Source organism: Primulina huaijiensis, chromosome 11 (genome assembly GCF_012295235.1).
Source record: "Primulina huaijiensis isolate GDHJ02 chromosome 11, ASM1229523v2, whole genome shotgun sequence".
NCBI lineage: Eukaryota > Viridiplantae > Streptophyta > Magnoliopsida > Lamiales > Gesneriaceae > Primulina > Primulina huaijiensis.
In genome coordinates, this window is record NC_133316.1 from 16,972,500 (window position 1) to 16,996,262 (window position 23,763).

Consider the following 23,763-nt stretch of genomic DNA (forward strand, 5'->3'; position numbering starts at 1 on the left):
AAGAAACAATTGTTCGTTAGTTAAAAAATAAGATACCTAAGGTTCATTGGAAACTAATCTATCTTTCTCACATACACCCCGATATTGGAACAAAATGTCGAGCATCGTCACTTGGTATATGCAAAGGAATGTGGCTGAAAAGATTGATCGATAAATCGTAGTTAGATGAGAATCAATCAGTTTGGGTGACAATCAAGTAACCATAAGTATAGCCAAAATTAGAGTCGACATGATCGGACTAAGCACATTGAAGTGGATTGACAGGTCATAAGCTAAAAGACCGAGAAGAAATTCATTGAACTCAGCTGCTTTTCCACACTCATGCAACTCACAAAGATCTTACAAAGTCCTTTTATCATTCTATCTTTGACGACCTAAGTTTCAAGCCGGGTATGAACAACATATATCACCCAAGTTGAGGGAGAATGTTGATAATAAATTATAAATCATTAGCTAATTACCAAATAGGCGTTTATGTTTCAAATTCTTGTTTTGATTATATTGTTATTTGATTAGGAATCCCTTGATTTGATTTATGGAAGTTAGGTTGACAAAATTCTAGTTACTTGTATCTCATTTGTTGATATCAGAAAATGATCTCTCTCTATTCTATACTTTTATTATAGACAAAAACTTGTGTGAAATGGTCTCACGGGTCGTATTTTGTGAGACGAGTCTCTTATTTGGATCATCCATGAAAAAACATTACTTTTTATGATAAGAGTATTACTTTTTATTGTGAATATCGATAGGGTTGACCCGTCTCACAGATAAAGATTCGTGAGACCGTCTCACAAGAGACCTACTCTTTATTATAAGACATAGCCAATTAATTATTTTTAATGCCTTCATTTCAAAGTTTTTTGGCTTTTATTTAAATTTCTTCACTCAAAAGTCTAAATTTAGAGTGGAGACAATTTACTTTCGGTTTTTTTGCCTTATATTTAAAATCCCACTTTTTAAATTTACCTTCAAACTTTTTATTTAAGCTATCCCACACACACAAAGACACAAGTCTTTCAAAAAAATCTATATTATTATATTATTAAATGTGAGATCTTTAGAGTAACTAATTTTTGGTGTCATAGCCTGTTTTATTAATTATATATTAATAAAGTTAAAAATTTAATACAAGCCACATGTAGCTTAGTGGATTGATCTTTTGTATTTTAAACTTCAAGTTGTAGGTTCGATTTCTACTTTATTCTTTTTCTCTTTTATTTATTTATTTATTTTTTAATTCATATATCAAAATTATGGTTTAGTCACTCACTATTTCTTATAATTACATTTTGATCCTCATTTAAATATAAACCATATGAATTATAAAAAATATTATACAAGCACGTAATGCGTGCGTCGATGTACTATTATATATAACAGGAGAAAGATAGAATGGGATCGACTGCTTGGTCTAGGGAAAAGGAAGAGAAAATTTCGACCCAAAATCGTTCTTGTCTGAATCAAAGGGTTCTCATGGAATTTTCCAATCCCCAATGACATTTCAAACCATCTCAACTTAAATATCAAAGACAAATGTGATTGTTTTCTTTAACACAGCGATTGAATACATGTGTGTGTTTGATCGTATGTTAACATATTTCATACGTTTTTTTAATGAAAATTGTGGAGTTTTTGTCGTTCATTTGGTCATGTGCATGTGTTTCAGGCATGTGCAATGTGTGTGTCGAGTGCATGTTTTGTGCATGAGAAAATTAATCATATCCTTGAATATAATATGCTCGAGCATGGATCCAACTATTCCGATTTTTTAGTGAATATAACTCTTCAAGTGTAGATATCTGTGAACATATCATCTTTCTTCTCTTTTTTGCTTTGATAGCTTATCTATCAATTCCACAATCAGAATCACTATCACTATGTTAGACTGAATCACCATAAATGATTTAGGGATATAACTAGTTGTAGGTTCATAATTTTTTGTGATTCAGGACAATGTATGTCTCTTATTCAGGATCACTCTAATTAGCTTCATTTTATGCATCAACTCTTTGATTATAGATGGTAAGGATTCTTTTCTGATAGGATAAATCTAATCATGATAAGAGTGTGAAACTAGGGAGCCTAATTTTCAAAAAACACACCTATCTACTCTGGATGTATATTTCACGCACTATAATCTCATCAGATCACAGACTAGTGACATAATCAGTTAAATTTTATAAAGAATTCAGTAGATCAAGATTTTTTTGGCGAGAATTAGATCAGAGAACTGTTTCTTATGACAAGTTGAGGATCTCTCAAGATAGACCAGATTACCAGATCATAATTGGTGTGCTGTCGTTGACCACCAAATTTTTTCCTACTCTTTTAAATAAAAACGAGTGTAATGGTGAGTAGAGTCGAATCCACATGGAACGGTAGATTTATTTCTTTTGACAATAAAATTAAAAAGGGGATTTGTTTTGATAATTACTAAATAAAATAACCTAAACTAAAATTACCAAGCAAAAGATACTAAATTTAGAATTTAAAATTAATCGACGAGAACAAAGTGAAGAATTTATTATGAGAAAATAATGATTCAAGGGCGTTCTACTATTTAATTATCTCACTGTTCATCGGTTAACCAATCATTTATTCATGTTATTTTAAGCAATTAACCTTAGAATAATAGGGATATCCGCTAAAATTCTTGCGTTTTCCTAAATTAATTGATCAAACCCAGCATCCAGTCAAAACTTACCAATAATCAACTGGGCACGATAGCGTTCCATATTAATTAAAGATAGCATTTTAGTTTCGTGAAAACAGTTAATCCTAAAATCTAACAATCGAGATAGCTGCAATTTGAAGATCTAGTTCCGTCGATTTTATTTAGATTAAAAATATTATAATAGCACAACACATCTAACCTATTGCTACTCACGTACCAAGCGTTCATGACAATTACGGATCACTGAATTCATGGTTAGCATCAGAAAATCATACATCAAATTAAATTGTCAGATTAATTGACATATAACATTCATATAATTAAATCATAAATCAACGAATACTTGGGCAAACAAGAATAATAAATTAAAATGCAAAACCTCACAGTGATAAAATTAAACAGTATACTATCCCTTGAATCAAACTAAGAAAATTAGCCTAACATGGTTTGATGTACAATCTCCATGAAAGTTAAATAACAATAGAAAAAAGAGTGCAAACTAATTTAAAGATGATGAAGAAAATTCCAGCGTAGCCTTCACGTGCGATGTCTTCTCCTTCTTCCACTGTGCGTGCGTGTGATGTGTTGTTGGAGAGTAGGGAATTGTCAAAAGTGAATTGTGGAGTCAGCCGCCTCTCTTGTTTACGTGAATGGTAGGTAATCAAAAGCAAAAAATGGGTCCAAAAAAAGAAAAGCCCAATAATCCAAAATAAAACCTAATTACTAAAAATTAAAAGATACTAGGAAATATCTATTAAAAATATAGAGTTTTTTAGGGAAAAAAAACTTTATCTTGTATATCTTCCTTGATATGAAAATTCCTTATCTAGGCAGTCGAAGAATAGTCACAAGGCGTGATCACGCCTTGTCCAAAAACATCTTCTGAATTTTTCTGTTCCACTCTTCCACTAAGATCATATCAACAACTTTAATTGTAATATAAAATCACCATTTTTAGCCTAGATTTATCGCGAGAGCAGGAAACTTCCTCATACATTAAAATCACACAAAAATGTGTCAATTAAGCATGTTGGAAGTGATAACAACGAGAGATATGACAACACAAAATGTAACTATTATGAGCCTATCAATAACATCAAAAAGCTTCATATTATAGAAGTATTTTAGAAGATTCAATAGTTTGAAGATATCTAATTGAGTATATTTTTTACTTAACATAGATATGAAATCTAATTATGCTTACTTTGAGACTTGCAACATCTCTTAGATAATTATGAGGATCATCTTATCACGTGGAGACAAAATTTATTATACTTATCAAGTGATAATCCAACACATTGACGCAATGGTAATTTTTGCAAAGTTTGTCAGAGGAATTAATGAGCTTTAATTTCGGTTGTACGACCACTATGAGAAGAGGAAAATTTGTACTCCAAGCCAGATTTTACTATCAAAGAATGTTTTTTGTTTTTACCATTGGAATGAAGGCTAAATAAATATCATTGGGTCATCAATTTACCAAGTTTTTTTTAGATCAAGAACATTCAAAGCATATAAAAAGATTATAAGGCACAATGAGTTTACGGAATTGAAGAAATCATACGCACTTTTCACAAAGACAATTGCATCCAAATAATAACATCTTCAATCTCATTATAAAATCCAAGAGCCTTTTTTTTGTTTTGTTTTTTTTTATTTCTTCTTCGTTGCTCTTTGTTTTCCCTCTCACTCCCTTTTTTTTCATTTTCTTTTCATTATAAATATATTTTTTTCTTTTTTTTTTCATTTTTCGAGACAACGATTTCGAGGATTAATCACTCGATCTCAACAATTTGCACTTTCTTAGCTCAAAGCGATGCTAAATGCGAAAAGTTTGTACGATTCTCCAATTCAAGATTCAAATAGAGGAATAACCAACAAAAGGGATTTATCATGGCTTGTAATGTGGCTATTTTCCAACAAATAGGCTCAGGCTCGAACTTGGCTCACTAGGGGTAATTGAATCAGGGTAGGCTCAAAAAGAACGGCACTGATGATGTGAAAAAAAAAGGTTTGAACCTAATGCCCTTTACTTTGTTTATGCACCTAATCCATCACAAGGTATCAACAAAGACATGTATAACAATGCAAGTTCTAGAAAAATTAACAATGCTTGACCAACACACAATAAAATAAAATGGAGCATGATATAGTGTTTGCTCATAGGCTCAAAGCTCACCAAAAGAAAATGGTATGTGTGCTAGACCCCATACATTTTTCATTTCAACACATCATCAAGAGCAACTTCCCATAAATGTAGCAGTAAGAATGCAAAATAAGTTGCACACAAAGAAAACATCAGTTTTTTCATAGACTCGCATCACACATGATTTCAAAGGGCAAATTCCAGTCAGGTGGTTGGATAATAGGTGCTATGGTCAACATGATTTTTAGCTTGTTAAAAGCCTCCTTGCAATCTTCTCCAAACTTGAAAGGTACATCTTTTTGGAGCAACTTGGACATCGGTAGAGCAATCTTTGAGAAATCCTTAATGAACCTGCGGTAAAAACCTGCATGTCCAAGAAAACCTCGAACTTCCTTAACATTAGTGGGGTGGGGTAAATTTGTGATTAAATCAACATTTGCTTTATCAACCTCAATACCCCTAGAAGAGACCACATGTCCTAACACAATGCCTTCGGTCACTATAAAATGACACTTTTCATAATTCAAAACCAGATTGGTTTCCATTCACCTTTTCAAAATCTTGGACAAGTGACTCAAACAATTGTCAAATGAATCTCCATAGACAGTGAAATCATCCATAAATACCTCAATACAGTTCTCAATATACTCTGAAAAAATACTAAGCATGCACCTTTGAAACATACCTGGAGCATTACAAAGTCCAAAAGGCATACGTCTGTAGGCAAATGTTCCAAAGAGACATGTAAAGGTTGTCTTCTCCTGATCCTCATGAGCAATGACTATCTGGTAATAACCTGAAAATCCATCAAGAAAACAAAAATAAGTTTTTCCAGCTAGTCTTTCCAATGTTTGATCAATAAAGGGCAAAGGAAAATGATCCTTTCTAGTAGCTAACTTAAGCTTTCGAAAGTCAATAACCATACGCCAACCATTTTGCACTCTTGTCGGTACCAATTCATCATTTTGATTTCTTACCACAGTGATACCTGTTTTCTTTGGTACGACATGGATCGGACTCACCCATTTTCTATCCGAAATAGGATAGATTATGCCTTCATCTAAAAGCTTTAGAATCTCTTTCATTACCACTTCTTTCATTACCGGATTCAGTTTTCTTTGGAATTCTCTTACCGATTTGGCATCATCCTCTAAACGAATTCTATGCATGCAAATGGAAGGGTTTATGCCTTTGATGTCCGCCAATGTCCAGCCAATTGCGGCGGTCTTATGTTCTCTGAGAATTGTGGTTAATCTCTCTTCTTGCTCTTCAGTTACCCTTTTCGAGATGATCACAGGCAAAGTTTCATTGTCTCCCAGATAGATATACTTCAAATGATCTGGCAAATCTTTCAATTCCAATTTGGGTGCCTGCAAAACAGAGGGTAGCAATTTCTTGGGAGGAATTAATATTTCAGTTTCTAAATTTGGAACCATAGTTTGTGAATCCTCATCAGTTTCCGAAATTTCCCAAGCTTCAGCTATCTCTCTTTCCACATCCAACTGTGCCTGCATGTGAAAACTGTTAATCTCATATGTCTCCTCAAAACATTCCTGCACAATTGAATCAACAATATCAATTGAACATATAGAGTGGTTTTCATTTGGGTATTTCATAGCATCAAAAATACTAAATTTCACAATCTCCCCGTCGAATTCGACGGAAAGAGTACCCTCTTCCACATCAATCTTGGTTATAGCAGTTTTCATGAGAGGTCTCCACAATAGAATCGGAGCTGAAATCGCAGTGGAGTCTTCTTCCATTCGCAATATGTAGAAATCTGCAGGAAATATCAATTCTTTAACCTGTACCAGAACATCCTCCACAACTCCTTCTGGATAAGCATTAGATCTGTCAGCTAATTGAATCACCACTCTAGTTTCTTTTAAAGGACCCAAATTCAGAGCACAGTATATTTAATAGGGCATGACATTAATGGATGCACCTAAGTCTAGCATGGCACGCTTAATTTTCAGATTTCCAATAACACAAGGCATTGTAAACATACCTGGATCCTTGCATTTGTTTGGCAGTGACTTCTTAATTACCGCGGACACACTTTCCCCCACGTTTACTTTTTCATCACTTTTCAACCTCCTCTTGTTAGTGCACAAATCCTTTAAAAATTTAGCATACCTTGGAATTTGTTTGATGGAATCTATAAGAGGAATGTTGATCTCCACCTTTCTAAAGGTTTCCAACACTTCTTTCTCGTAGTCCATTTTTTTGGATTTTTCCAACCTGGAAGGAAATGGAGGAACAACCGCATTAGAAATAGTAGATGAGAAAGACTTAGAATTTACCTTTGGTTGTTTCTCAGATTCTCCTTCGATCTCTTCAGTTGTGCTTTTTTTTTCAGTATCCTTTGTTGTTGAAGTGTTCTTTTGGTCAATCTCCTTCCCACTCCTCAATACCATGGCACTTGCATTTTCTTTTGGATTAACCACCGTTTGCGACGGTAGTTTTCTAGGATTTTGAGCTTCCAACTTGCTAACTGATGTAGCGATCTGAGTGATCTGGGTTCCTAGATTCTGAATGCTGGCCCTCGTTTCCTGTTGAAATTTTTGAGTGTTTTCAGCTAAGGCCTTTACAATTTCGTCTAGAGACATACCTAAGTTGGATGCTTGTTCTGGTGTGTGTTGCTTGTTCCAATTTTGTTGTGGATATTCTTGTTGGCCTCCTTGATTCTTATAGCTGAAATTTGGGTGATCCCTCCATCCTGGATTGTAGCTATTAGAATATGGGTCATATCACCGCTGGGGCTCCCCAGGAAATCCACCAATCGCATTGGCTTGTTGCGTGTGTTCTTCCTGTAGTGACGGACACATATCTGTAGGATGTCCCACCATAGCACATACACCACAAGTTTTTACCTGTTGCACCTGTCCTGCAACCAACTTTTCCAAAAGAGATGTCAAAGAATCTAACTTTTGATCGATAGGAGTAACACTTACCTCATTGACTTGTCGTGGAGGGTTGTCTTGCCTAGTACTGAATTGTTGTGCATTGGCAGCCGTGTTGGAAATTAGAGCTCGTGCCTCTTGAGGTGTTTTGTTTACCAATGCACCTCCACTTGCAGCATCAATCATGTTCCTATCAAAAAGTGATAGACCCTCGTAGAAATATTGGACTAGGAGCTGTTCTGGAATCTGATGTTGAGGGCAACTGGCACATAATTGCTTAAATCTCTCCCAATATTCATATAATGTCTCTCATTGTAACTGTCTAATCCCACAAATGTCCTTCCTGATGTTTGCTGCTCGCGAAGCTGGGAAGAACTTCTCCAAAAATTGTTGTTTCATATTATCCCAAGTCGTGATCGTCCCAGAGGGCAAGTAATAGAGCCAATCCTTAGCCTTGTCGGCTAAAGAGAATGGAAAAGCTCGCAGTGAAATTTGTTCCTCTGTGATCCCTTGTGGTTTCATGGCTGTGCAAACAATATGAAACTCTTTCAGATGTTTATGGGGATCTTCACCTGCAAGACCACGAAAAGTAGGCAATAAATGAATCAAGCCAGATTTTAATTCGAAGGTAGCATCAGTAGTAGGAAATTGAATGCATAATGGTTGTTGAATAACATTAGGATTAGCTAACTCCCTGAGTGTTCTTTGAGCTTGTCCTGCCATTTCTTCTTGGTCACTTTCAATCTCAAGATCAATGTCAGATTCTCTTTCTGTATCGTTGGAGTCTAATGATGGGTTCAAATCTGGAGATGATGATGATGGTTGCTTTTCACGCCTTAGTCTTGCTTCTTTTTCTCAATCTCTTAGCTGTCTTCTCGATTTCCGGATTGTATTCGAGTCCACCTGTACGAGAAGAACGATGCATAAAAAAATAAATAAAAAAATCAAAAGAAATTAACCTTGCACCGCTCCCCGGCAACGACGCCAAAATTTGGTGTGCTGTCGTTGACCACCAAATTTTTTCCTACTCTTTTAAATAAAAATGAGTATAATGGTGAGTAGGGTCGAATCCACATGGAACGATAGATTTATTTCTTTTGATAATAAAATTAAAAAGAGGATTTGTTTTGATAATTACTAAATAAAATAACCTAAACTAAAATTACCAAGCAAAAGATACTGAATTTAGAATTTAAAATTAATCGACGAGAACAAAGTGAAGAATTTATTATGAGAAAATACTGATTCAAGGGCGTTCTACTATTTAATTATCTCACTGTTCATCGGTTAACCAATCATTTATTCATGTTATTTCAAGCAATTAACCTTAGAATAATAGGGATAGCCGCTAAAATTCTTGCGTTTTCCTAAATTAATTGACCAAACCCAGCATCGAGTCAAAACTTACCAATAATCAAATGGGCACGATAGCGTTCCATATTAATTGAAGATAGCATTTTAGTTTCGTGAAAACAGTTAATCCTAAAATCTAACAATCGAGATAGCTGCAATTGGAAGATCTAGTTCCGTCGATTTTATTTAGATTAAATATATTATGATAGGACAACACATCTAACCTATTGCTACTCACGTACCAATCGTTCATGACAATTACGGATCAATGAATTCATGGTTAGCATCAGAAAATCATTCATCAAATTAAATTGTCAGATTAATTGACATATAACATTCATATAATTAAATCATAAATCAACGAATACTTGGGCAAACAAGAATAATAAATTAAAGTGCAAAAACCTCACAGTGATAAAATTAAACAGTATACTATCCCTTGAATCAGACTAAGAAAATTAGCCTAACATGGTTTGATGTACAATCTCCATGAAAGTTAAATAGCAATAGAAAAAAGAGTGCAAACTAATTAAGAGATGATGAAGAAAATTCCAGCGTAGCCTTCACGTGCGATGTCTTCTCCTTCTTCCACTGTGCGTGCGTGTGATGTGTTGTTGGAGAGTAGGGGATTGTCAAAAGTGAAATGTGGAGTCAGCCGCCTCTCTTGTTTACGTGAATGGTAGGTAATCAAAAGCAAAAAATGGGTCCAAAAAAAGAAAAGCCCAATAATCCAAAATAAAACCTAATTACTAAAAATTAAAAGATACTAGGAAATATCCATTAAAAATATAGAGTTTTTTAGGGAAAAAAACTCTATCTTGTATATCTTCCTTGATATGAAAATTCCTTATCTAGGCAGCCGAAGAATAGTCACAAGACGTGATCACTCCTTATCCAAAAACATCTTCTGAATTTTTCTGCTCCACTCTTCCACTAAGATCATATCGACAACTTTAATTGTGATATAAAATCACCATTTTTAGCCTAGATTTATCGCGAGAGCAGAAAACTTCCTCCTACATTAAAATCACACAAAAATGTGTCAATTAAGCACGTTGAAAGTGATAACAACGAGAGATATGACAACACAAAATGCAACTATTATGAGCCTATCAATAACATCAAAAAGCTTCATATTATAGAAGTATTTTAGAAGACTCAATAGTTTGAAGATATCTAATTGAGTATATTTTTTACTTGACATAGATATGAAAGCTAATTATGCTTACTTTGAAACTTGCAACATCTCTTAGATAATTATGAGGATCATCTTATCACGTGGAGACAAAATTTGTTATACTTATCAAGTGATAATCCGACACATGGACCCAATGGTAACTTTTGCAAAGTTTGTCAGAGGAATTAATGAGCTTTAATTTCGGTTGTACGACCACTATGAGAAGAGGAAAATTTGTACTCCAAGCCAGATTTTACTATCAAAGAATGTTTTTTGTTTTTACCATTGGAATGAAGGCTAAATAAATATCATTGGGTCATCAATTTACCAAGTTTTTTTTTCAGATCCAGAGCATTCAAGGCATATAAAAAGATTATAAAGCCTAGCTGACATTTTGCCCAATTTGCTGATTTGATAGCATTACGCTCAGAATTTTTCTTCGTGTAGTTTCCGGAGCTGCAAGCCCTTAACATTCCAATATTTTGTAGCAATTTATGTTGTATATTTCCTCCTAGTAAACTGATATCCTATGGATGAGTCCATCAAAATCAGTTCCAAACTCCCGACCCATCTTTAACCCAAGTGGAAGGACTATAGAAGACCCATGTATTCTCCTATAAATACCAGGTTTGAGCGTACGATTGATCCATTCACTATATTATTTTTCAGCAGCACCCTTAGCTGCTCTCACCTCATATCCTCAGTCTCTGACTTGAACGTCGGAGGGGCTACGCCGGGACACCCTCCCGGCCGCCTTCTAACGGTATTCTTCGTGATTTCAGGCTCAAAACAAATTCGAAGCCTGCGTCTGGACCAGTGACACTTGCTGGAATCGGACCCTAAATTTTCCGTGAGTATCATAAACCATCCTGATTAGTGAACTGGACGTGTAGTAGAGTGAGTTGTAATTCATATTGTTGTGTGTTCTAGACATTAGCATTTTGTTATAATCCTTTTAAATCATCATGATGTGTCACTGGACATGGAGTTGAAGTTATTCAAGATGTAATTGTTCCTGCTAAGTGATTTGTACGTGTGCTAGTGACACCTACCTTAATATATTTTGAGAAGAAAAGGGTGTAGAATTTTCAATCTTTGAACTTCCATAAACAAACCATCAGAGTACTTGCATTTCAACATTTTATTTCTACAAATTTACATATTGTGCTTGTGCTGAATATTTTTAAAGCAAATCAAATTTGACTTATCTTATTTCACCAATTCTTTAAGATCTTTAACCAATAATAGTGTGAGAAATCTCATATTTGAGCTGTACTCCAAAACGTATCTCATTTATCATGTACGTAAGATCGGATTTAGTTTTGGATACTGACAATACTTAAAGCACCTATGAGAAATCAAGATCAGACTTAAGGACATAGCGAGGAGGAAGAGTGATCGTCGAGTAAAAAGATCAGAACATCGCACTCGACTAACAGCATAAGCTCATGAAGTCCAAGAAAGACATATCAATTCACTTCATAAAATAAGGAAAATAAAGAAGAATGAAGAAAAATTGAAGTACTGAAGTAGTAAAGATCAACAGCTCAGAGCAACATGATTCTTCAAGAAAAAGATTTACAGATCTTCAAAGAATGTGTCAAAACATACGCACAATAAATCAATCGAAGACACCAAGAAGATTAGAAAAGATTACAGCTCCAAGTCTCAAAGATCAACAAACATAATATGTGATCTGATGTGATCTTGTTTACATCTTTTACATGTTGATTATATATACACATATACAACAAACATAATACGTCCGAAAAAGCTAAAATATAGCTTTAACATTTATTTTTTAAAACATATTCGAAGCTTGACATTCAGGAATATGTGGTCTAAATATTTTTAAGGTGTAATAAAGTTCACAAAAGTGTGCACTGACCTCCTCTATATCATCTTTCTTGTTTATCTTATCCTAACATACCAACATCAAGGTACTTACATTACTCTAATTTGGTGCATCTTCGTACCAATTGAGTACAATATGGCTTGGTTTGAGTACTATGAATAAGTTACATGGATATTCATTTGTGTGATTGATTCCTCAAATCAAGCTACAAATTGTTATAAGTATAGGTTGAGTTATTCCTGGTATCGTAAATTACGCATTAAGGATTATATATAAGTGGAAACTCGAGAAGTTCAAGAAGTCACGACTCGATTGTATCAACATTGTAAAAAGTCATATTGCCATTTAGGATGATAATCTCAAAAGAATTGGAAGTTGCAATTTAAACACGAGCATATATCAATGTTGGTGATCTTGTGGAGCTTGTAACTCTTGATCACTATTAACATGTATTTTGGTTAGAGTAAAATAATCATAGCAGAAAAACTAGTTAAAAATTTTCGAGCTCAAAAATGACAATTGTGATTATAATACTGAAAATAGTCGGATATAAACTTGTTTATCAAATTTTGGTGTCGTTGCCGCCATGATTGAAGAATTTGTCTCTGGTGCCACTTGTTGAAGGATTATCCCTATAATTCAGTGCTCGATATCTTCTTGGTGATTTCCAGAATTTTATTCACCAGTTGTATTGTTGATCAGAATTTAGATATTGAAGATGACTGTCATGTTACACTCAATAATTATTGATTCAAGCATTCAAGAAACCTAAAGAAAATGGAGAAGATCGACTCAAGGATTTACGTGGTTCGCCTTTAACCTATATTAATTAACTTTGTTAAGATATCGACTACAAATAACAGAAATATTGGGAATGGTCATTTATATATTTGAACTTTTTGATATAGAAAACCATAGCTTATCAATGGAGCATCCTCGTGATTATTTTCATCCAAACTTTCTACATAACAAAGTTGATTCGATTTTATCCATAGGCATTTCCACTAAGAAACATTTGCACCATACCAAAGGCAAGAAAGATAATTTCATCGATAAAATTTTCAAATTAAGTTCCTTTCCCTTACCAAATATATCAAGAATTGGTCCTAAAAATTTCTCTCTATGCGTTTAGTGTCATATATGTTAATATAATTTTCTGTAATTTTTATAATTTTGATCATTTTTTCCGACATAACGTTGATGTAGCACCATCATGGTGCAATACCATATTAGAATTCCCAATTGAAAATTATTAAAATTGCAAAAAATATAAAAAAAAAATGAAAGGTACATGTAATTAAACTCGATTGAGACCATATAAATAAAGAACCAATTATAAAAGATAAAAAATTGCAATTTCTCATATACTAAAACTTTTAGCCTGACTTGTTGTAGTCCATCAAAATAAGAAATTAGTGTTGCGGGAGAAGTATTATTTTGGACCTAAAATATTTTGGCCTCTCTTCTTTAACGTCCCCAAACTTATGATTTCAAACAATTATAGTCCCCAAATGTGATTCATTTGTACCTAGAGATGACAAGGGAGTGAGATGAGGAAGATTTTGTCATTCTCATCCTCATCTCTGTCCTCGAATTCCATCTCCGCCTTCATACCGTCTCGATTTCAGCTTTTTCGGGTTCAAGGATTCTCTTATTTCAAAAATATTAATGGAGCGGGACGGGACTTGTTTGGAGAATCTTCGAACTTATTATTATACTATTATTATTAATGATAATATTAATATTAATATCAATATTAATAATAATAATATCATTAATATTTTCAAAAAGTTTAATATTAATAATATCAATATTATTTAATAATATTAGAACGAGTTCGAGGATAGAGATAGTATCCTCATACACCTAATTATTTAGGAGATTTTTAATCTCCGAACATTAACTCGAAAAAATCGGAGATCATCGTTCTCATGACGGCCAGGGCCAATGGCCAGTGGGTTTCACGTGCTCAATTGCAACCAAAAATTAGGTAAGTTTTTAATCCGTATAATTACTATTCCACCTCTATTGGTTATAACCAAAATCGCTTTGGACCTTATTTTCCAATATACGGTTTTTCATCAGTCCTAACGATCGGATATCAAAAGTATCAAAAATTCACAAGTAAAAGGACCATTTTTTAATATCCCATATAACATGACCTACACAGTTATAGGTTTAAAAATCATAAGATAAAACAACGTAATTAAAAAAGAAGTCTAATGACAGAGCTTGCATGCATGAAACATTGCAAAACATCATCGAAACAGATATGTTATTCCAAAAGCAATTAACAAAATTTAATGTATAAAACAACATTATGTTGGAGAACGTTAAAAAGAAATCTAAGATCAAAGGTTCACAATTGGATCAAACCCCAGCTCACTGCCCAGCAATAGTCTATAGGTGAACTAGATTCACCCTTCATGTCGAAATTGGATTCTCCTTCCCCCTTTCTACCTACCGTGCCAAACATCCGACATGCAGTGGTTTTATTACACAAGATAAACAGATATAAACGAAAAACTTAAGTCTAAATTAGGTTTACCGAGCAAGCTTCTTCTAGTGACATCAATCAGCCCATAACTTTGCGAACCTGAATATGGTGGGTAGATTCTCGACGCCAGATTGGTTGTGCGCCGCTTTGTACCAGAGTGACATATTGCCCTTCAATCACTAAGCCCTTATTCTGAAGAAAAAAGGAAAAACAAGTTTCTTTTATGGTATCACCTGCTTGCATAAAATAAAGTACGCTCCCGAAAGAAAGTTGTATGAATCTTATTTACCAATAAAAGCTTCAAAGCTTGAGAAAATGTTTCCTCCACATCATCTGTAAACTTCATGTATATGGGCATCACACCATGATAAAGGATCAAACGTTGCTTCACTCTTTCTCTGTCCATTTGGAAATAAAATCACAATCACAATTGAAGGGGAGAATATGAAGATATGGAAAACTCTGGAAAAAATGAATGTGGAGAAAATTCAAACCAGTCATGCTCCACCCTTCACCACAGAAATAGCCAAAACAAATATCACACGTAACACGACCATGATGCTAACGTCTTCCACATATAAGAGGATCAAATGTATTTACACGCAATGATTATTTCTAGACAGTGTAATAGAAGGAAACATCATGAAGAAACCTCTTTAGTCCTTGAGTTTATGTATGCTTTTATCAAATAAATATCAGTTGCTAAATGTTAGATATTATTGAGAACAAAATCCAGCATGACAGCGGATAGAATAGCACAAGAACTTACACATTTGTGAAAGCAAATATGGTTGATGACGGGCGGTAGTGACTCAAAGTTACAGCCATGGATCCTGTTCTGGTGAAAACTATGATGGGAGTAGCTAGAGTGTTGGCCATTGTGGTGGCATGGAAAGCAAACATATCACCCATTTGGCTCTGCAAATTATTTCCATGAGTTACACAGTTATAACCAAATAAGAAAAAAATAAAAGGTAGAAAACAGAGAAGATGGAAGGAAAGAAAGTGATCAAGATGGTCAGGACAAATATTTCATTTTTTATTTAATTTTTTTTACTTGATGTACGCACCTTGTAGACTGAAAATTGGCCTGGTGGACTGATAGAGATGGGGAGACTAGACTCGGTCCTCAATGCCACAGTGTGCATCACTTTGACGGCCTTCAATGGAAATCTAAGGACAATAAAGAACAAAACTATGAATCATACACTAGTTAAATGATTGATATACATTGAAAACTAATTATAGTATTGAAAATTCAAGGGGTACGCAATGTGCTTTGTAACAAAGGTAGGAATGGCACAGGGAAGGCACTTGTACCAAATCACTGTAAACCAAATCACCGAAGCAAAAATAAGTAAAGCAGGAAATAATTGAGACCCATACAAAATTACAAAAATAGACGCCGTCGCGCCAACCATTTTAGAGCTACAGAAATCAAAATAGAAAGAAAGAAAGAAGAATATATAAAAGAAATTTCACAAATTTAAGTGGAGACTATCTTTTTTCCAACTTATAGGTCAATAGTTAATGCAACAAAGAGTTATGAACTTACGGTTAATAACTGGGGAAAGCCCAGCAATCATGATGCACACTTGAGACAAACAAAAACAATTGTGAAGATCCAATTCGAGAAATGCTAAATGTTGACAACATAAGCCTAAACCGGTTATCCAAAAATTAGTCATACAACATCTCACAGCGACCAAAAGAAATGTGCTTTAACAGAGTCCAGCACAAGTGTGCATGCATAGTGAACCATGTGAATCCAAAGCTAAATTTAGAATTCATAAATATTGCACAAAGTTCAACTAGTGAAACTTTAACAGTCAGTGTGTTTAATTTAGGAAAAAAACTGGTAGGTAAAGAACATGGAAAAAAGTGGTATAATGCCTTCCATGACTAAGATGGCTTACTTCCCATGGGCAGTTTCTCCTGAAAGCATAATTGCATCAGCACCTTCACGTACTGCAATTGCAATGTCAGAAACTTCAGCCCTTGTTGGAGTTGGGTGATCAATCATACTCTCTAGCATATTTGTAGCTACTATAACTGGTTTTTGCATGCTCCGGCACCTTCTTATGATGTCCGCCTGTTTGCAAAGTGAAATAACAAAGTTTTGACCTAAGTGCTGATTTGGAGGTCTATCACTCCTCATTAGGTAATTTTTTTCTCACATACTAGTGAAAATAATAAAATAGTTCCACGAAAAACATCGGAAATTGGATCACATAATCTTGAATACAGAGGAATCTAGAAATACCATATGAAAGGGACGGGGCTGGTTGAGGTAAATTTTTCCCTTGAAAATTATGTGAACTGGACATGTTTGATTTTACTCTCTTTTACTTATGTTTTACCTCTTTCTTCAATTTTTACTTTATATAGTAAAACAGAGATACTTTATTTTTTTCTGGTTCTACTATTACACTACCTCTTTCTTTGTTAATTTTTTTTGCCTTTCTTTTGATGAATTTCATGCATGGAGAAGAATATGTTAACCGAAAACTTCTCGCATGAGGTATGATGTGATCCACATAATGATCAACAATGAAGATAATGGTGGACAATTCAAGTATCTTGATGCTTACAAATTAAAGAGCATGAAAGAAGTTAAAGATCGAGAGATTGATGATTTGAAGAAATTCCAGAAGTTGAAAGTTTATGCTTGAAAGTTTAAATTATTTGGTTTATTGTTCATGTAAATAATGGTTGTTAATTAGAGGCCTATTTTGTTAGCCTTAATCTCGTTAGTTTATTTTAATTTTAGGATTTAGTTAGCTAGTATATGATATGGGCCAGGAATTTCCATATTTTATGCTCATACAACTAATTTAATTTTTACATAAGTTTTCTTGTATAAGTATGTCTTATAGACGAGAATTGTACACAAAAAATCATATTTGAGTTTTCAATAACATAACGGAGAGTTTTTTTTTGTTCATCTTTAATATATCAAACTTATCAAGACTTCTATTTTGTGGCATTTGTAGAACTTATCAAGGTGTGATCCTAGTGACATTCAAAATATCGACTTATTACCATATTGTGCTTCGTGTACGTGTGTGTGGCGTCTTCACTAATCGATCATAAACCAAGATTCGTGCTATTCTAAACATTGGGTCGAGGTTTTTATCACATCAATCGAATTCAAAGCTTCGAGCCTAAATTCAACCTATCTTGTTTTGTGTTTTTATTCTGAGTGTTTTTTTTAAAAGATACTTTTTATTTGTTTATTCCACGTTGTTGCTCGACTTTTATGTTCTAGGCAAATAATATTTTAAAATACCATTCTCGTGTGCCACTGATTTGATTATGTCAAACGATGAATGATAAAAGATTGAAAGATTATGCTTGTTAAACATGGCAAGTGGCGTCTCAACTAGTATCACGTCAAGGTACCTGTAGCAAAGGGACTTCTTCAATGGGGAGTTCAGCTCCAAGATCACCACGAGCCACCATGGCCTATCATCATAAATGATAATAACAAGAATTACTTAGCGCCATCTGATCCTACATAATATTATTAGCTACTCAATTCAAGATTGTAAACCTGTCACATGTACTGTGGGAAAGTTTGCTTGAAGCAGCTACATCCACCAGTTAACCCTTCTCCCTCATTAACTTCAAATAGTATATATTTTCTTTGTTTGATGTTTACCAGTATCCACAAACATTTTCTAAATATCACCAAGTTCAACAAAAAGTTGACTAACTAATTCCTGGCCACCAACTATGTATCATATGACTTATCATTATATAACAGAATATGTGCCAACTATGTATTTAAAAAACTAAGGTCAAAACCACCATAACCAAAATAAGCAGAATAGTATCAGGAACAAAAAGTGAGATGAATGCAGCCTAGATACTTCAAAAGAGTGTTGCAGGGTTTAGAGGTGGTTTACTTGGGTTTAGTTCACTACCATTATTCTAAGCTACCCAACAAACTACTCTCATTTTGCAACATTCCAATTGATGCATTTTGTTGGAGATATCTATCAGATTATTATCTGGTTAGGATTGAACTTTATATTTTTATATGAAGTAAGTTATTTGATCGACTTATCTTCTAAAATATGGGAAGTTAGGTAGATAGAACTCAATAAATACTGCTTGTATCTCTTATATTCTACCCTAGGGGTGGTTTACTTGTGTTTTCAACACCATTATACTTGTGTTTTCAACACCATTATTCTACCTTATTTTACGACACAATTTATTTATGAAAACAATGCCATGTTATGAGAGGGTCCAAAAGGCAATAGAACTAAACAATGGGGTTTTTGGCCGAAAACATTTCCCCCCAAGAAAATGATACTTGTAAAAATAACCATGTTTTTTTTGTCAGAGATCATTACCCCCTCCCCCCTAGATTTATACTGTTAAGCCAACCCCGAAACCAAAAAAATGGTTATAAGACAGTTGAGAACAATGGTAAGTCCAACTTTCTTCATAATTCTTTTCTGCTTAATTTATGAGAAGCATACAAGCCTGAGCATTAAATACTTATGTTGCACAAACACAAACACGAAATTTAATGAGAAGATGTCAAAATTACTAAACTGACCCCATCAGATGCAGAAATGATAGAATGAAGATTTTGAATAGAATCAGCACTCTCTATCTTCACAATTACATGAATATCAGCATTGCACCCTGCAGATCAAAATCTTTAAAGCATAGAGAAAATAAACTAACAAGAACACAAAGAAATACATCCTATGAAGGAAGAGATGATCAAACAGCAACCTTTTAGATAATCTTTCAATTCATGGACGACCTTAGCATCCTTTACAAATGAAACTGCATAGAAATCAACTTGATTGTCTACTCCAAACTTGATATCTTCCCAGTCTTTTTCTGTAAAGATACTTAATTTCATGTACACTTCACGATTTCCACAACTAAAATTTTTGAAATAATAATGAAAATTATAAGAGTGATATGATGTTCGTAAACCTGTTATCGATGGCAGAGTTGCACTTTTTCCACGTACATTTAAGTGTCGCCTTGATTTTAGTTCTCCACCATCAATTACATTACATTTCACCAAATCATGTGTCTTTGATTTCACAGCTAATGACATCATTCCACCTGTAGAAGAGAAACAAGTAAACTTGTCACTGAAATCGTTGGAGTCAGGTTCATCTAATGCCAACAATCAAATGTGGACGTACGAGTCACAAATTCACCAGCTTCAGCATTTAGAGAGGATGGTACTCACCATCAACAAGTATAATGTCCCCAACCTCAACATCATTTATAAAGTCATCATAGTTAACACTGACAGTATCTTCTGTGTTTATCCCTCTTCTAATTGTAAAATTGAACTCTTGTCCCTCCTTCAAAAGGATTGGCTGTGACACATCTCCACTTCTAACCTCAGGTCCCTGAATGAAGAACAATAAGACAATAAAATATGAACATGGAATAGAGCAACCTGGAACACACATTAGAGTGCGCATAGGGAGATTTCTTTTTTCGAAGGATTGGGAAAAGATAAACTTCAATGACCAGTATAAAACCACTTTCATCAAAAAATGTAATTCAGAATATCAGTGAAGAATCGGATATAAACTTCAATAGCTGGCATTAACTGGTTTGTTGGAAAATATATTTCTCATCTGGAAAAATTTTCAGATTTAGTTAAAATTAATTAGAATTCTTCTAATTATGTTAGGATTCATATTTGCCGGGTTTCATTCTAGATTAGGGATTCTCTGTCCATATTTACTCATTAAAAACCTATGAGGAACACATGAATAACATACACTGATCCCAAATTCCCAACTTACAAGACTATCAATATTGAAGGTTGAAACTTCTGTTAATAATTGATTCAATTGCTGATAGACTTGGTATTATAGTATCAATACAGCTATCAGTATGCATGAGCAACTGAAGTCCTGAGAGAAAAAGTAAGATGGAAATAGAGTGACAAGTAAATATGATGCTATAACATGGATACCAAATGCCAGATATGAATGAATTTAAAAAATTGGAAAAAAATCAACTGGTGACGTAATTAACATATCTACATATGATGACCAAGGAAATTATTCGCTGTTTGTCTGCAACTATGAAGAATAACATATAAGTTGCAAGAAACGTAGAAAATAATATTATGCCCTGTGTTCATCATGGACGTGTCAGCATTTCAGGTTTTTTTAGACTTAACTCCTACGTTAAATTAACCAATTTATTTAGACTTCATCTATATTCTCTTGGTTATTTGATTTTATATTGATCAGTTCCTGAAAAATTTAGTTCTCATCACAGAAACTCAAGTCTGCATCATGAGCCTATCAAAATGATTATACGTACTACTATCTCCATCTTTCATATGGTGTTGATTCCATATGAAGAGACAAAAAGTATCAAGACCTAGGGTCACTGCGGCGGCGGCAGTCATTTAGCCCTTAATTTAGCACCTTTAACAAAAGTGAAGAAACAAACCCCTCTTTTTCTGATCCAGTTCATCCACCACCTTGATGCTTAAGCCTTTCAGCTACTTGACATAGAAGGGAAGTGTAGTTTGATGACGTAAAGTAAAAGAAGCTCTACGTCACACACAAGCTAAAGAAAGGATCTCGACGAGAAAAGAAACACAAGTATTCATATACTTTACGAGAATATTGAGCTCTCGGGTACCATCATAACTCCCGCTTCAATTTCTCAATATCCCTACATCTATTCACCACCTGTTTTACCCTCCCCTTTTGTTATAACAGACAAGGAGAGGATCATGAAGCGACAATCCTTAGAGATAGAATGGCCTGTAAATCATAACCAGACAGAAAGAAACATCTAACACTCTGGACTACCAGGCTTTGGACATATTGCACCGTGGAACTAGGCCAATTTTCCACTTTGGTACATCAAATAATTTCTTTGGAAGATCACACCATCAAAACCAATACTCTCCCTGTTCTATGCGCACGCACGCACGCACGCACACTTTGTCATGTAAATCAGTGAAACTCGTCATAATATATGAGTATTAGCTTATGTTATTTTGCAAAAAAAAATGTAAAAACACATGCAAAGCTCCAGGTGGATGCAATTTTTTCATAAGTGTGATTAGCTAACATAACTTAGGCCAAAAACCAACAGTGATTTTCATATTTTGTGATATATGCCAATTGAAATCACAAAAATCCCCTGGACATGGCTAGTAACAACATCCCACGTAGATTCCAGCTTCAAATTGAAAAAGTAGCAAAACATCAATAATATCAGGTTTCAATGGTGAAACCTGCCAAAAAATAATGATATATTGGTCAATTACACAAAAATATCTGATCCATCATCACATGAACCAACCATATGAATTTAAAACTCTAGAGTATGCTGGTTGATGAAGTAATTAAGTCTTTGACAAAATAATATAACATGAATTTTTTCTATTCTTCATCCACAGTCCAGGGATACACACTTTTTAACATAGAGGGTGTGTTAACACTTTATTATATGACTTTTTAACATATACCATTCTAATATGAAAAAAAGTCTAATTAGTTGGACTCAACTGGGATTCTCCTTAAATGCTAACACTTTATGATGACTTATTTCATGGTGTCCCAGCCAATAAAATTGTAATTTGATAATGCTAATATATCAAGAACTATTAGACATATAAAATTCTCTCGAATTCTCCACTTCTTGTAGAGGTGATTCAAATTTAGTGCGATAAACTGTCAAGAAGCATACCTTGGTATCTAACATAATAGCCACAACCTTCTCTTCAAATTGAGCATTGTATTCTTTAACCAGATCTATGGTTTTCTGGTGAGATGCATGATCTCCATGAGACATATTTAAACGTGCCACATTCATTCCAGTTTCCGCCAGTTTCCAGATCATTTCCCGTGAGCTGGTAGAAGGACCAATAGTACAGATTATCTTGGTTTTTCTTTGAGAATTGAAATTAACCCGTGTGAACCCCGGCGCATCAATACTTGACTGAAAATCAAAATAATGAACACAAATCTTATCAGGTAAAAAAGGAATGCATGTATTGGTCAGTTAAGTGAGACAGGGGGAAATCCAAATCCAAAATTTCTTCCATTTACGAAAGTTCTAAAAACTAAAATCTATATCTGATTAAGTTCTCCAAAGATAAGGTTACCACGCCAAGTTTCTCAAACTTCTTTCTTTGATACGAAAGTTCTTAAAGAGTTCTCATGTTTGGCGAATAGACTGAACATTAACATCATTTTTCAATCCACACATTAGTAAGGGAGAGTGCAAGAGAAAAACACAATCAAGATGAAATAGATGAAGCAATTTCAATGTCAAAATTATTTCAAATGCAGTTCAATAAATGCATAACAAAATATGAAAGGATGCATTAACAACAAACAAGATCAATTTTTTAACATGATGCCCACCATCAGACACAATTCAACATTCATGAAAGGCAAGTCGGGTGACAGAGAGAGAGAGAGAGAGAGAGAGAGAGAGAGAGAGCTTACGGAGTTTGCAGAGCCATTAGGCGAAAACAGGGCAGTAGCAACTTCAGAATCACTATTTCCATAACCGCGACAAGTCATAATCTTGCTTCGTTTGTATGTTTGAAAAGGGCGGCTAAATCTTCTATTAGACCCGCTTAATTCACATTGAAAGAAGAATTCTTTGACGTTCCTTGCAGAGCAGAGACGATCTCTTTGAGGGCTGAAAGTGGGCATCCCAGCATGCAGATTCATAGCTGACGCCATTGAAACTCAAAATCTTGCTGAACCTACGAGTTTGCAGAGAGGTGAATTGATGGATACAGAAAAGTCGGAGGAAACGGAAGGATTTGATGAAGTTTTGTGCGAACAAAATCAGGTGGAAGGAAGTAACTGAATCAGTCAGTCCGCCATTAAAATCTCGGGAAATTCTGTGCCCTACGGCTTACATTTGGCAAGGCTTGGGCCCACATACAAATATGTACCACACACTGCCTCCTCTTGTTATACGTACAAGTGGAGAATATACCATGTGTCTAATAGATTTTAAATTTTTGGAGATTTAATATATTCTATCATAACAAAGTCTTTTGTGAAATAGTTTCACGAATTTTTATCTGTGAGACGGGTCAATCCTATCGATATTCAGCATAAAAAGTAATATTCTTAGCATAAAAAGTAATATTTTTTCGTGTATGACTC

General features: G+C 34.3%; 2 protein-coding genes and 1 non-coding gene across 3 annotated transcripts; 1 reads left to right on the forward strand and 2 right to left on the reverse strand.

The window, feature by feature from the left end:
- Positions 1 to 7,573: 7,573 nt before the first annotated feature.
- Positions 7,574 to 8,449, reverse strand: LOC140988438 (uncharacterized). Its single transcript, XM_073457450.1, has 2 exons — positions 8,046 to 8,449; positions 7,574 to 7,988 (listed from the first exon to the last, which is right to left on the reverse strand). The coding sequence occupies exons 1-2, from the start codon at positions 8,447 to 8,449 to the stop codon at positions 7,574 to 7,576; spliced, it is 819 nt and encodes a 272-aa protein (XP_073313551.1).
- Positions 7,971 to 8,077, forward strand: LOC140989088 (small nucleolar RNA R71). The gene has a single exon (XR_012177434.1). It is a non-coding gene; the product is annotated as a small nucleolar RNA R71 (small nucleolar RNA).
- A 5,923-nt stretch (positions 8,450 to 14,372) lies between the features above and the next one.
- Positions 14,373 to 23,516, reverse strand: LOC140987795 (pyruvate kinase isozyme G, chloroplastic-like). The gene is made up of 12 exons (XM_073456455.1): positions 23,086 to 23,516; positions 22,322 to 22,573; positions 19,836 to 20,001; positions 19,571 to 19,705; positions 19,361 to 19,471; positions 19,179 to 19,267; positions 18,011 to 18,073; positions 16,525 to 16,700; positions 15,679 to 15,781; positions 15,378 to 15,526; positions 14,898 to 15,006; positions 14,373 to 14,800 (listed from the first exon to the last, which is right to left on the reverse strand). Exons 1-12 carry the CDS (start codon positions 23,326 to 23,328, stop codon positions 14,687 to 14,689), a joined length of 1,710 nt encoding a protein of 569 aa, XP_073312556.1. The 5' UTR covers positions 23,329 to 23,516; the 3' UTR covers positions 14,373 to 14,686.
- Between the last annotated feature and the right edge of the window lie 247 nt (positions 23,517 to 23,763).